Source organism: Rhinolophus sinicus, linkage group LG02 (genome assembly GCF_036562045.2).
Source record: "Rhinolophus sinicus isolate RSC01 linkage group LG02, ASM3656204v1, whole genome shotgun sequence".
Lineage (NCBI taxonomy): Eukaryota > Metazoa > Chordata > Mammalia > Chiroptera > Rhinolophidae > Rhinolophus > Rhinolophus sinicus.
Window position 1 is genome coordinate 29,429,550 of NC_133752.1, and position 15,894 is coordinate 29,445,443.

The window sequence follows — 15,894 nt, forward strand, 5'->3', positions numbered from 1 at the left end:
ACTAAGTTACTAAGTAGTTAGCTATTAAGATTAATCAAGTGTCAATAATATAGTGGCACAGGACACTAGATAAATGGTTTGGTTTGGTAGACACAATCCAGAAATTGAAAGAACTACATGGAAAAGGTGAAAAAATTTTACGCTTATATTATGAAGTTAGGATATGAAATTCAGGTTCATTGATGAATTGAATTAATGTATTGCTTTAGCTTAAAATATTTTCATTAGTGTTTTCATAGCACAAAAATAATAATGAAAATATTTATCCACAGAGTAGAAAATTTTGAAAATAAAGACAACCAAAAAGAAAAAAATATGCAGCCACAGTCATTAATGTTTTAGTATATTTTATTTTTATATTCATATATTGTATTTTTTTTCAAAGAATGATTCACATAGGGTGCTTTAAAACTTTTCTGAGACAACCTTCCATAAGCCCCATTTCTCTTTCTGAAATCTGCTGCTAGTTGTCATATGAAATGAGGAATTAACTTGGAACATATGATTTGCTGGTTGTTGGGACTGCTCTCACTGAACCATCAGAGACAGTGGTTTCATTCTAAAATGTCTCCCCTTTTCTTGGGAGGATATCTCAAAAGATAGAGAAAGCCGCAGCTTTAGGGATATTTAAAGCTCTCCAGTTGATTGCTGGTTGCCAACAAAGATACAATGAGTGTCTCTTCAAATAAGAGGAATAGTTAAAACCGTTTTTGATCACACAGAATGAATCAGATCATCGAGTATTGTATACTCTACAGAAAATTCAAGGTATAAATTGCTTCCAAGAAACAAGATAAAGTTAAGGAATGACAAACTGTAAACCATCCAAATATTATGTCATCCTTTAGATGACTGTAGTCTATTCATCTAAGTAAGAAATGGAGCTTTTATACAAAGGTACGAGTATTTTTTTAATTCCACAAATACAATTTGAACTGGATTTATAGTCTCAGAGTTAATTTTTATATACTATCATAACCACTGGAAAAATATTTTATAAAGATAAACTGAGAAGTACTTATTTTTAAAGTCCAGCAACATCTATATACATAGGGTGCCAAAAAAATGTATTCACATTTAAGAAAGGAAAAAAGCTGCATTAAAATTGTAATACTCAATATATACATCGATAACAAAAGATGAATACAGGTCCCGTTTGACTTCTTTAATCACAGGAGGTGCTCAAAGTGGTTACCATCAGCGTAATTTTAATACAGTTTTTTCCTTTGTTAAAAAAAATATATATATATATATTTTTGGCGCCTTCTGTATATTGGCATTACAAGCATGGTTTTTCCAGAAAATACATGTAACCAATGACTGTCATTATAATAGTATAATAAAACATGATAAGGAATTCTGTATAAATCTGCATATTAGAAAGTTATGATAGTATGATAGTGGTATGATATGGCAGAAAATTTTATTTTACTATATGCTGTCAATTTTAACAAAGCATGTTACCTTCAGCCATCATTGATTGAAAATAAGCCAAATTCAAAATCAATCTCTGCTCCTTTTTTAATTTAATTCCTGCACTAAGAACAATTGTCTCTCTGCCCTATATATAGAAGTTCTGAGTTCTCATAAAAAGGATCATGTCATTATCTTGTGTCATTATAAACAGGACATAACAAATGAGTTATTACTGTAATTGTAATTAAATATTTTTCTAGGACCATTTATTGACTTACAATATAATTGCTCTTATTAATTTTATTTAGAATACATTCTGGCATAATCTTAAATCTTTGCTATAATCTAGAGTCCTTTTATTAAATACTCAAATGTTTATAAAATGCATTTGGAGAAAGAATATTGGTTCCTTTTTGTATTGCATTGTGTTTGCATTCCTCAATTTAGCCTGAGAAGTATATTTGACATTCATGCATCCCAGTCGGTGCTAAGAAAAAGGAAAAAAAAAAAAAGATTGAAAAAAATTTTTAATGTTCATAGCATTAATAAAATTATCATTATTCTTTTTTAAGGGTGAACCAGGGAAACCAGGAGAACAAGGCTTCATGGCAAGTATTGCAATTTATCTCTTTTGTTAAATTCTATAAATTTCTATACAATTTCTATAAAAATAATGGAAGTCCAACAAGTTATTCAAAGCTATGGTCAAGATTATATGTAACAAATGTATCTGTCTTATGTATATAACAAAAAGGGTGAAAATTAGTAGAAGTTTAAAAATAATATGGCCTATTGTATAGTAAGGGTTACAAGACAACACATCTACAGAGCTGACCCAAGAGAAAAAGAGAGGGAGATTCCGGGTGGGAGGAGTGACAGAGAAACTCTTAGGAAGATCACAGGAGAGAATTTTTTTATGCAGCTCTGCTACAAGGGAGATTAAATTTAGGGATCTGCTTATTTGCTTAAATAAAATGTTTTCAAAGGCATCAGGTGTGAGTAACTGTGAATTAGTATAGGAAAGCTTCCACAGTGATTCAAGGAGTTTTTCTTTTGTGGAAGGGCTCTACCCAGAGAGAAACAGTTGTGCCCACTTGATCTCTGTCATTAAAAAAGGTCATGAAATGATTCCACATGGATTCGCTCATAGACAGGCAGGTCCCAGTTTCTCCTGATTGTTTATGTTTTGCTGGTAAGAGAAGTGGGGCAGCTTGCTGAGCCCTGAAGAGTACAAGCCCTTCACCCTGGCCTCTCGCTGTGTCTCTTCCCTGTCACCAGAGCTGCCTTTCTGATCTATTTCATGACATGAACAATATTGGGAAACACAGGGTGACACTCTAATAACCCTAATTCCACAGGACAGCTCCGTTTCGTACTCATCCTGGATGCAGGGATCACAATAAGCTTGATCATGTCTATTCCACATAATATGTGACGTGCAACATGCAGGTGTTCAGGGTAAAAAAATTACTTTTAAAAAAATAGCTAAATCCTAGTGAAACGTATACACAGGAACACGACAGTTGGTTAAGAATTAAAACAAATGTGTGACTGGGTTAAAGGTCAAAGTCTTCTTCCTTCACACGATGCCTTCAACAGCCCTCCTGGGGCAAAACTCACCAAGTTGTAATCATAGCTATAGTATAGCTGCCTTTGAAACATTACTGGTAAAGTGAAAGCACCCTAGGACCAAATTTAACCCCTCCCCTGGCAATTCTCTCTTCCTGACCTATAATACCAAGATAGGTATTTGGTAATACCGATAGATAATGGGGGGTTGGGAGGGATACTATAGTGGATTCTTTTTAAAGAGAATAAAATGAAACAATAACAAAAAAGACCATATGTAAAAACTAAACAAAACATCTGTCATCAGTGGTAGCTTTGCATACAAGAGCAGCATTAGCTGTCAGGGTTATAGGGTCACAGGGGGTGAAGGATTCTTGGAAAACTACAATATAAATTTTGAAATTGCTTTAGGCAATTGAATGCACCTGTGATTTCTATCCAGGATAATGGTCAAAACATATTCCTCCCAGACATTCTTATATTGAAGGCTACTTGGGGCCCTTAGGAGCTCTTGTTTGTTCCCACATATTTACATCTAGCTCCGATTTTTATTATTACCGTTGGTGTTCTACCCTGATGCCCAGTGCAGCACCCTAATATACACAGTGCTAGAACACAAATGGATGTTTTTTAAACCACAATCTTATCTTCCTTAAATTCATATATTCTCTCTAGAATATACTGTGTGAATAACAACTTAATTCCATTTCCCTACAATTCCTAGCTTAGTATCATTAAATACAAATGTTGTACCTAGTCTTAAATGAATTATGTTATTATCTTAATGTGCTCCAATTTTCCATTTCTTATAGCAACTTTTGAGTGAAGATGATCCTGGCTATTTTTTTCTATAAACTTTTTCTTCTGTCTTTAAACTCTTCAGATTGAGTTCATACTCTCATTTTAAAAATACAGCTAAGAAACTTAATTGAAATCACAAATTAAGTTCAAAGTGTAATGTTGTGATCTTCTAATGTGCGTTGTACTGTTTTTTTTTAAATGTAAAATCCTTTTTTAAAAGAAAACTTCTATAATATATATAAAGAAAAGTAGACAAATCATAAGTCTACATCTCAGTGAATTTTCACAGTGACGTAACTATGTAACCAAAAACTAGGTCAAGAAATAGAATATTATCATATCTCAGCAAACCCCCACTACCCTCCAGTCACCACCCCCTCTTATCAAAGTTTACCACTATTCTTACTTCTGCCACCATAGATTAATTTTACCTGCATTTGAATTTTACATTAATAGACTCATACAGATTGTACACTTTTGTGTCTGGCTTCTTTCGTTCAGCATTATATTTGTGAGATCATCCACGTCTGTTTTAATAGCCTTCACAGCTGCTTAAAAAAAAATTAGGAGGAAGAATCTTACTTCCTTGACTACCCCGTTAAAACTCCATCACTCAAACAGCAGTGAATGAATGAATAGTCTGTCTGACCTTGGGCAAGTCACTTAACCTCTCACTTTCTCATCTGTAAAGAAAGGGTAATAATACCCTCTCTGCCTCCTTATAAGGTTGCCAACGACAAATGCAATAAATTAGGGGAAGCACTTTAAAATATGTAACGAAGAGCTATATGAGTATGTTATTATTATTATCACTCAATAGTTCCCTCTAGAGTAAATTACAGGTGAGCGTGGATTTATATAACAGATGTATTCCTGTAAAGTTCTGTATGAATCAGAATTTCATAAATCAACATATCTTAAATATGCTGGGGAATTTTGCTATTTAAAGCAATCCAATTCAGAGTCTTTTTGTAAAGTAATATAATCCCTTAATTCTTCTTCCCAGCAAACTGAATTTTTATATCTTATATTTGCTTAAAGTGAAAGATTTCTATGATTTAAAAAGCTATCATTTTTAAAAACCACTATTTATGTTTGTTAACTTAAATAGCACCTGTATATATTAACCAATCTCAAAGAGAGAAGAGGAGACTGGAAATGTAATAGTAGTTTTCATGAGGAGAAAAATTTCCTTAGAAAGTTTCTCTTTTCTTTTAAATCATGTGTGTTTGTGCGTGTGTGTGTGTGTGTGTGTGTGTGTGTGTGTGTGTTGACTCAAAGTCTGGTAGGGAGAAAACTATATTATACTATAAGTAGTTCTGGCACCAGAACTACTTAGGGGTATATGACTATAGTCAGAGATCCTTTTTCCTGATCTATACTATGTGGGCAAATTCCTATTTTGCCTATCTCTCTGGGTAATGGTGAGAAGCTAGTGAAGTCATAATAATACAAAAATGCTTTATGAACTACAAAGAGTTCATAAATGAGAAGTACTGCAGTTAAAACAAAACTCTGGTGGCACAACTTGGCATACGGAAAGACCACACTGTGAAATGTAAGGGCTCAGAACATAAGGATCACAGCCGTAAAGTTACAGTGCATCAGATACTGCGATGATCGATGATCGTGCCACTTACAACTTTCGTGCTGTTTGTCATTGTTTTTAGCCTTCTTCTATACATCACATCATCTTACATTATCAATTTTTCATAACACTTTTCATAACACATCTTTCCAAAAGCCCCCACATTTGTTGGTTTGTGTATGGAGGAGTGTTTGCGTACATGAGGGTCTTGAAAGTCACTGGAGAATTCTTCAAAATTTAAAATGTCCCTGTTGATGAAATAAAATAAAAAACTAGAAACAATCTAAAATTAGCCCTTAAAAAACTGTTTATGAGTGTGTCAGGTGGGGAATTCGTTTTCCTAATCCAGGATATATATTTTATATTGCAAAAGTAACTGTCGGAAGACTAACAGCATCTCTGATAGAATAAAGAAGACATGTAGCTCAAACAGTTCCACATTTATTTAATCTTGCTGTGCATCTATTGTGTAAACATGACCTTTGGGTTTTCTAAGAAATTCAGGGTGAGATTTTAAAAGACAGAATCTTGAGCTAAAATAAGTTGGACTCCATCGACATAAGAAGAGAACTGCTCTAGCTCATAAAACCTGGCCCAAACATCAAAGCAAGGACTGACCACAATTGGAAGTGCTAAAGTTCTGAACCCTAGCATGAGTGATATTTATTTTTCAGTTTTTCAGGTATTTAAATCCTTGTTAAAATAGTATTTTTGAAGTTGTCTTCCTTTTGGTATTCTCACTATTTTTTTGATAAATGCAATAGTTCTCAAAAGCATAAAAGATAGATGGTACACACACACACACACACACACACACACACACACACACAACTAGTCCCAGTTTCCCGGAAATTATTTTTTGATACAAAATGTGTATATCCAGGGTTTCAAAAACCAAATTACTTTCCCTACTCTGAAACTCGCTCTTCATTCCTCTCTCTCCCTCCAATTATATGCAAACTCCATAGTATATACGTTCTGAATTATAGGAGTATTTAAAATGTCATTCCTTGGGTCCTGATGTTGTCTGAGAATTTAAAACCCAGAAAAACTTTGCTGTTATTGTGCCTTAAAGTGAAGTTTGGACTGTGTCAAAGAGATCACAGATATTTTCAGTTCATTTTCATTTTGCCTGTAAATGCATATAATACATTTGGATCGAGTGAACACATATGATGCTTTTTAGTTAGTTAATAACATAAGCATAAATAAGTGCTTCTGCTTCATTTAAAATAAAATTGAAATAACCAATACATGCAGATTCCCTTTCAATACATCCAGTTATAATGCATTTCTATCCCTCAGATCTGAGAAGACTTATCATTTTAGTTAATTGTCCTTGCTCTGCCAGCTGTCTTGATCAGCAGGCTGGCAGACATCAGCGACAACAGCAGGCATGCTTCTCTTCCTGATTTTCATCTGGCAGAGAAAGCAAAGCCTCAAACCTTCAAATCACAAATAACAAAAATGACCCAATCATCTTAGCCTATTTAGTTATTAGACTAGATCTTCACATTAAAATCTTGTTTGGTAAAACTATGTGTACTTTAGTTGTACACACTGCCTGCTGGGGTGGCTTAGCAACCGTTTTAATGCTTTATTATCCTCACTGAATCTGATTTTCCATGAAGTGCATGTAAATGCCACACCAACGGAGCCCTTCCCATATCCTTGGTCCTTTTGTCCAGAATCTGTAATGCTTGGTTTTCCAAATGGACAGAGAGAAAGCAGAGAAATAATGCCTTCCCCTTCTGGTGCTATCCCACTGCCCCATCCGAGTGCCCGACTGCAGGGAACTCATTCTGGGTGAATTCCTGTGTGCGTGGACTTGTATAGAGGTGTCTAAAGCTCACTTTAGCGTGGTAATAGACGGGAACATTTAACTTTGCTTTAAAGTAGGTTTGGTCGCCTAGAAACAAAAAGTCTGCTTTTGGGGAAACATTTTCCATAGTGATTTAAGAACATAATCAAGTAACATAAACATGAAAAGATCGTCTAAAAGGCTGAAGAGATGACTGTCTATATTCTTCTCTATCTCATTTTGGTTTTTTTAACTCCTGGACTGTGGATCAGCTCTAGTTTTAATAGCTTGCACAGTTCCAGTTAAAGGTCTAATAGACTCTATCATAATGAATGAGTTAAGATACCTGTACCTTAAATTTCTCCTCTATAAAAATGGTGAGACTAAGTGATACCTGAGTCCACTTCCAGCTCAGGTATCATCCTGTCATCCTACTATGTTGTCATTATTAATGCAGAAGACATATATTAATAGTCATTTATCTATGTTATATATGTACACCTATACATTCTATAAATAATTAGATACAGTGAACAACAGTCGTATATTATGTTTTTAAAAAATTTTTCTCCTTCAAAACCTATAATCAACTTCTCAAGTTATCATTTCTTTTAACTTTAGAATCCAACCTAGTGTGGCTAAACTGATGCAAAATATGTTACTCTTATATGAGGGTATTCGTGAAATTATAATTAATCTCTTTTACCAAATTCTCACACCTTATCATTAGATTAAGAAAAAACTTCAAAATCAAATTGGGTCCATGTAAGGCCTGTGCCTTACATCTGCAGATTAGAGGCAAATGTACAAATATTAGGGCAAGAGTATAAATGGAAACCCTTGTACAATATGTCTAAATACTGAAAAGGTATAAACCAAACTAATAAACTAGTAAGTATGTTCTATCCTCTAACCTTCATGGATATAGTTTCATAATGACTTGGAAAGTTCAAGTGCAGAATTGTTGCCCTCCTTGGAGATCCATGCCAGACCGTGGCGGTGATGCTGGATGAGGAGAGCTGTAACACAGCCCCATCCCGGCCCCGGCCTGCTCCCTTCCTCTCCCACACCTCCCTCCATCCCTCCTCTTGATGACACTCTAGCTCTCACATGTAGACATTCTGGGATGCTCACAGGATCAAACTCCACGCACACACCTCAGAATCCCCACTTCTTTGCCCTCTCCTTCAGTTTATTATTGTGCACACCAGTAGTGCAGTTCACCTTTGGAAGAACAGGCCTAAGAAAGAGGGCACTCACAGCCTTTGAAGTGAGCTCCAGGGTTCTTCCTACCCAAAGCCTAAGGTCAGGGGTCAACCACCAAGTGAGGAGGAATGAACCAGAAAAGAACCCTCTAAAGTACGGCCCAGGGCGAAGGGCAGTACAGAGTCCCCATGTCTGCTTTGGTCACCTCCTTTGGGAAAACTTCACACACACACACACACACACACACACACACACACACTCTCACACACACACACACACACATTCACTCTCCCCCAAACTAGGTGAGAAGCTGTCTTCTCCTTCACAGCATTTATCACGTCATATAATAACTGTGCTTGGTACTTAGTGTATTCAATAAACTGAGAGACTAAATGATATGAATCAGTGAGTCAGTAAATCAGGTATTGATACAAAGGAATCAGGGTTACATATTTCTCCCGAGCAGTATCATTGCACTCCAGGGGTAGGATTAGGCAGGGTAGATCCAACAGAATACTATAAAACTGCTATTTCTCCAGAATCTTCTTCTATTCACTCAAATATTACAGATTATTTGAATTACAGATTATTGTGTTCATGAATGTGCAAGGTGTAACTAAAAGACTGATTTTCATGAGGACAGTAGTAGTATATCAATTTCTAGTCACCATGGGGCTATTTTTATAATGTAAAAGACAGAAGAAATCTTAGGAATGATCTAGTTTCTCACTTCGTAGATAAAGAATCATTATCAGAGTGAATACATTATTTGACAAAGATACAAAGTAGTCAGTGGCAGAACTAGAGTCCAGTTCACCTGATTGCATTCTTATGCATTTTACAGTTCAGTTCTGCCAGATCTGTGCTTTCCAATACAGTAGCCACTAGCCACATGTGGCTATTTAAATTTAAATTAGGTTAAATAAAATTTAAAATCCAGTTCCCAATAATTGCACTAACTGCATTTCAGTAGCCACATGTGGTTAATGGCTACCGTACTGGATAGAGCAATCTTGACCATTTCATCATTCCAGAAAGTTCTGTTGGACAGTGCTGATCTAGATAGAAAACAGATCTCACTAGTAAACGAATATATATTATACCCCTAAATTTAAGTCCTCCTTCTGTGGATCATGGGATATTTAAATTTCAGCAGCTAGTGTTTCTCAGCATTGTTGATTTAAAATAGGAAAAGCACTTATAACTGACTAAAAATACTTTTTACTGAGTGTAGTGTAGGGTGATAGGCCTTTGTGAACCATAAATTTGTTTCCTTTATGGTACACTGGGGAAGTATGCTTAATCACTGAGGGCAGAGGAAGCCTGTTAATTTTTTCTTTCTTTCCGGGTCATTTCCATCTTGGGTTTAACAATGAGAAACAATTTATTCAATATTTAGAAGGGATGGAGCAAGCTAATTTCAGCCCTGGATATATGGTGAGAGGTGATAGTCTCTGTTTTGGAACCTAATCAGAACGTGGATTCTCAAATACCTAGATCTGTCTTTAATCTGCTGGTGATAGTTAATGCTAAACATTTAGTCTTGGGTCCTAGTTTTGTCACATAGCGAGAAAAATGTATTCTTTAATTTCCTGAGCTTTAAGAGACCTCCCTTACAGAGGTCACAGCTTCATGATTTTGAGAAATACCAGTAAATGAGTCATCCTGGTTTAATATTTCCCCAAAACAATCAGCACATAAAATAGAAAAGTCAGAAATAATTTATTTTAAAAAATAATTACTCCATTTAAAAGTGTTTTTCATCAAATATTTATGAATTAATGTAATGAAGTGCCATCTTATTGACAAGACCTAAATGAGACCTGTTTTAGAGGAACTTCTTCAAATAATAGAAATTATGGAGTGCTATTGTTGAAACAAAAATACCAGATCCTTAAACAGAAACAACTGCCTCCAAACTGGTAACTCTTTCCAGTGAGGTTGAGGTAGGCATGATAGTTTGAGCAGTAAAATAATGGAGGAAATCTGATAAATGGAATTTAATATTTTTTATGTTGATTAATTCATTGTTTCAGTTGAGTCAGTAATTATTTTTTTGCTAGGCTCTGACCTAAGTGCTGAGGATGTAAAATATATGGACTGAGGAATTTGCTGCCTAGCCGAGTATATTTTATAAATATGTAAATATATTAAAATACAGACAGTTAAAATGTGCTTGAGAAGCACAGAGGATAAAAACAAACTCTGTCTGGGTGCATTGGGAAAGGCTCACAAAGGAAGTGAATTATGACCACTAAACCTAGAAGAATGATTAAGAACTTCACATGAAGGCCAGTAGGAGGCTGCTTGGGAAAATACAAATGATTAAGTGGGATGGAAGACAGAGTCCATGAAAGACTCAAAACAAGAGATGAGGCTCTCCCATGTCTGCACCATCCGTTCTTTTCTTGTTTATGCTGCGTTCCTTCATACCCAGTTCAACTAAATCATTCATTGGCTTTTACACTGAAAACATTTCAGCACACTCTCTTATATTCTAAACATTTCCCAGTAGTTTCTAGTTTGGCACTTCCACACACTTAAGCTATGAAATCTGAATCTTGTAAAATATCGCTTGAATTATACTCCAGACATACATATAATTGTGGCTAGGGTTTATGTTTCTTGACCTTCCCTCATCAAACATCCAAGTAGAACATGGAATTTTATAGAAGTACATCTTAAGTGAATCTTGTTCAGGACAAATTTCCATTATTTATTTCAAATTTCCTCTTACTCTTTATAAACCAAGTTTATAGATTTTCTGATCTTGTGATGCATTTGACCAGATTAATATCTTTCAAAAAGGTATAATTAAAGTCTGCTGCATCAAACCCTTGAGAGCGTCTGATACTAATATTTTATGACTCTATAAGTTAGATTATATGTGTTATCATTCTTCCCTATGGAACCAGATTTTTAAAAGTATTTTCTTCATTTTATTAGATTAAATCATGGAAAATTTCTTAACTCGAAAAGGAAATACTTTTAAATGGCTCAATCGTTTGGGGCTTTTATCCTTCCCTTCACAGGTGGACCACCTCTTTCTGGTTCCCTGTGTTTTTTATTACAGAAGCTGGTTGTATATTCTTGTATCTAGAAATGACCAGCAGCTTTCAGAGCTTCACCTTTTACTGTCAGCCATCAGGGACAGAACAGGAACTGTGTCCTCCCCCTGCTCACACACAACATCATTTCCTAATAGCAGGCAACCAGCACTGGCCTTCAAACACCTCCCAAGAGGCATCTGAAAGCACATCATTTAGAAACTCTGCCTCCTGTTTAAATAATTAATACCTCAATCAAATTTGTGCTAACATCGACAGTGTCAGAAAAATTCATTAATTTTTCCCATTCCATCACCTACAAGCAAAAGTTTTTTTCAAATTAAAATTTACAAAAAAATGTTTATGAACTGGAAAGTACAGTAAGTGCATAATGGTTATAAAAACATCCTTTTCTTAACCGCTGGCTTTGAAGCTTCCCTTGGGTGGATAATTCTACCTTCCGTTTGCATGATGGCTTTCTGAAGTACGTTAGCGACCTTACACCTACATCCGCACCCACACCACTCTGGGTGTTAACGAGATCGTGGAACTAAGATGGTTTGGGCTTTGCTGTTTTAGTATGGAAGCCACGAACTGAAATCCTCCACTCACTCTTGCACTTAGAGCTGATCTACCGGCTGTTAGCAAAGCCCATAGTGTTAGAAACACGCTCATGAACACAGGGTGAAAACTCTTGACATTCCTGTCTGGAGACACTGTTTTGTCTATGGTATAAGAAAAAACTTGATGTGCTTTATGCATGGATTCATTTCTTCATTTTTATAATGTTTATGACATTCAAAGTAAACACCATTGCGCTTATCATCACCCAGAAGGCCATACAAATATGGTCTCCCTTCCTTACCCATATCCCCATCTTGTGCTCCTACCTACGGCCTCCCTGCTGTTCTTTGAACACACTTAGCATGAGCCTACCTCTTGACCTTTGACCTTGCTGTTCCCACAGCCAAGACACCCTTCTCCCTCTGTATGCCTGGCTCCCTGCCTGACCTCTTTCAGAGCTCCGTCCAGTAGTCTATCAGTGAGGCCTTCACTGACCACCCCCTCCCCCAATTTACCCTGTTTGCTTTAACACTTACTACCCCATACAATTTTATATTTTACTTCCTTATCTGTTTGCTGTCTTTTTCTATTCACTAGAATATGAAGTCCAGGGGGGCATGCATTTTTCTTTAGTTTGTTCACTGTTGTATCCCCAGTGCCTACAACATTGCCTGACATTCAATGGGCATTCAAAAACTATCAAATGGATGAATTAATGAATGAACTCAAAAGGGTTCACTGAACAAGTACTACATGCCAACTACTGTGTGTGACAAAAGACATTTAGAGTGAAGAAAGAAGTAATCAGACAATTACAATACTGTTGGTAATGTCTATGAAAGAAGTGCTCTCATAGGGGTGCTTGGAAGAACAAAAGAAGGGGACATAACCCCATAATTCAGAGCTCAGGGTGGGGATACTGAGCTCTGAATTATGGAGTACATGGAAGAGAGAGGACCAGAGAGAAAAAAGCCCATTGTAGAAACCAACAGCCAGAGGTGTAGAGATGCGAAAGCATGACTTACGTGGTGAACTGCTATTGCAAAAGCTTGGACTTCTCTCAAAAGCTATGGAAAGCCACTGAAGGATTTTTCAGCAAAGGAAAGATATGAACCCGTTAGCCTGTTAAAAAGCTCACTCAGGCAGCACTGAAGGAGAAAGGACTGAAGGAGAGTGAAAGCAGAGTGGACCTTAGGTGGATGTCACATCAGCTAGTGAGTGAGAAGCAGGTTTGAACAAGAGCATAACAATGCAGCTGAACAAGAGGCTGGAGCAGAGAGATATTCTTGAGTAAATATCTGGTGGACTTGGAGCAGAAGGAGTAAAGGATCCTCTCAGTCCTGATTGACATACTTTTGGCAAAGACAATCACTAAATGGGGACTATCACATTTCTTTAACTTACTTGCTCACCATATTCTACACAATATTTTACATAAACTTTAGAGATGGAACCTAGCAGGGGTGGCGTATATAGGAAAGAAAATCATGTGCACAATGTAAATTTCTTACTCATTTATAAGTTTTAACTTTGCATAGCTCTCCATGGCCTCTTCTGAAAGATCATGAAAACTTTGGTGTAAAAGTTCCTTTGCAGACAAGTGATATTGTTGCTTCACACTTAGAAGTTTTCAGTGACTTATTCGTTTGAATAAAGATATGTCCATTATACAAAATCTTTCAATGAAAACCGTTTATATATTTTACAATACCCAGAACCCATATTGAAAGGAGCATATTTTAAGGTTCAAATTATATTTTAACACTTCTGGGGTTACAGTTAAAATAGCTTAATATGTTGAGGTTCTATATGTTACACACTGTATAATCTTGAGACATATATAAAGAAATTATTTTGAAAAGTGAAAGAGACGAGATTATTCCCGTCTACTTGGTTGTATACAAAGTATATGGAAATATAAAGGCGCCTGCCAAGAGAATATCTAAGAAAGGAACAACTCACTGATTAATTAAAATGGACTAAAAAGATTGACTCTTTGGCTTGGAAAACTATTTGATCCAAACTTATTAAGTCATGGGGATAACAATAATGTAATTATTTTAGAAATCTTAGAACACACCAAAAGTGACTTTAATTTTAGGAATAATAAGAAACACTAGTTAGACTAGTAAGTAACGAACTTATGACATTCTTTATCCAAGTCATTATCATAATGATTTTTGATGCAGGCTGAAAATATAAATAAGATAAAAGATTAGGTAGATAAGTTAATGAATGGTTCTATGGCATTTGTCCATACTTTATATATTTATATTTGTACTAGAAACCACAAAACTAATCAAATGTAGAAATCTTAATCAACTGGTAGCAATATACCCTAACTTCAAAATCAATTTTTGAGTGGTGAAACTTTCATTTGTAAGTTCAAATTTTATGACCACAATATCATAAATATAAAATGGTATTATTAATCTAAGGATACTCAAAGCACATACATAAAAGCAAAGTCTTTATCGGTAAAACAACTGTTTGGCATCTATGTGTGTGTGTGCACAGGTGTATACTTACTCAAGTGTGTGTCTGTGCCTTATATTCAACTCTGCTTTATTCTCAGTCCCCTCCTAGTAACGGATGACACTCTCCTTGGCTTGCTATCATTTTTCCTGCCAGTGAGATCAAAGGAGAATGTGCACATTTTGGGTAGTTGAGAATATATCCTCAGCAAATAGTTGTGAATAATCCACAAGACATGTATTCACAATTCAAAATAGATGTTGTATCCTAAACACTGCTTTTATTTTTTTGAGTTTAGTAAAAATAGCAGTAGTTTCCTAAAGTGAAGAAAAACATATTTATTTTCATTTTAGCAATCCTGTGACTTGCATTAAATAGTCCTAAAATATTCAATTAATATAATTTTATGGATTTCAGTTATAAGTAGTCTTTCTAAATCTCTGATCTAATGTGATCATGCAACAGAGACCAAATTAGAAAGTACCAAATATGTTAGTCTTTAGTTAAAATCACTTGATTTAACATTTGCTCTTATTTTTGTATAAAGTATTCCCTTCCAGGGTTATACATTAGTGTAATGAAGTATCCAATTTTAGTGAACAATATTGTTTCAAGTGGCAAAGTTTGGTTTATAATAGGAAACAAACGTTTTTGAATTGAACATATACATTCTCAGTCTAAACATTGAATTAATGTACTTTTTGTTATATGATTTCCTTTCTAACATCAACATTTTAAGAAGTGAAATACTCTGGAGACGCTTGGAAAAATGGAATCACAGACAGTGATAAAACCCAAGTCTTTTCTTCACTCTCAGATCTCCTATCACTACTCACTACAGCTTCCAAACTCTGCCTTTACTTAGCACTAACGTTCCCTTCCCAAACAATTTACCCAAGTGAGGAAATGATTAAACATGTTTATGTGCTAAGGGGAAGGAACTAGTGGAAAGCAGGAGGCTCTGATACGGATGCAGGGATAATTGATTTTCTCAAATCCCAGAGGGCGGAGGCAAGGATGGATTCCAGAGTCTACACAGTGCGTTCGCCCTGCATAGGAGCCTCTTCTTCCTCTGACACAGGAGGGAGGTCCAATGGGTTTGAACTGATGAGAGACATGATGTTGAGGGAATTTACACCTGATAGCCTCTAGTTGCTCTGCAAAATCTAAAACAGAGAGAATTTTAAATAGAAGGAGTGCGCAGGGTGGGGAGAATGTCTGACCACACAGATATGTCAGATAGCAAACTCATTAAGAAGTTGGTTGGTTGAATAATCTAAAAGAATCATCTATATATGATAGTGTACAGTGTACCTTCGCTAATCTAAAGCTGAGGAAATTATAGGAGGAGATTATTAGTCTTGTGAGGATTACAAAATAATTTAGGAGGAACAGATTCTTCGACTGTTCCTAAACATTGTGTATTT

At 35.6% G+C, this 15,894-nt stretch overlaps 1 protein-coding gene across 1 annotated transcript in view; it reads left to right on the forward strand.

Moving 5' to 3' along the window:
* COL25A1 (collagen type XXV alpha 1 chain) overlaps positions 1-15,894 on the forward strand; it is a 436,443-nt gene that overhangs the window by 318,045 nt on the left and 102,504 nt on the right. The window contains exon 10 of the mRNA XM_074322592.1: positions 1,989-2,024. Coding sequence (XP_074178693.1) covers positions 1,989-2,024 — 36 coding nt within the window. The remainder of the gene's footprint in view (positions 1-1,988; positions 2,025-15,894) is intronic.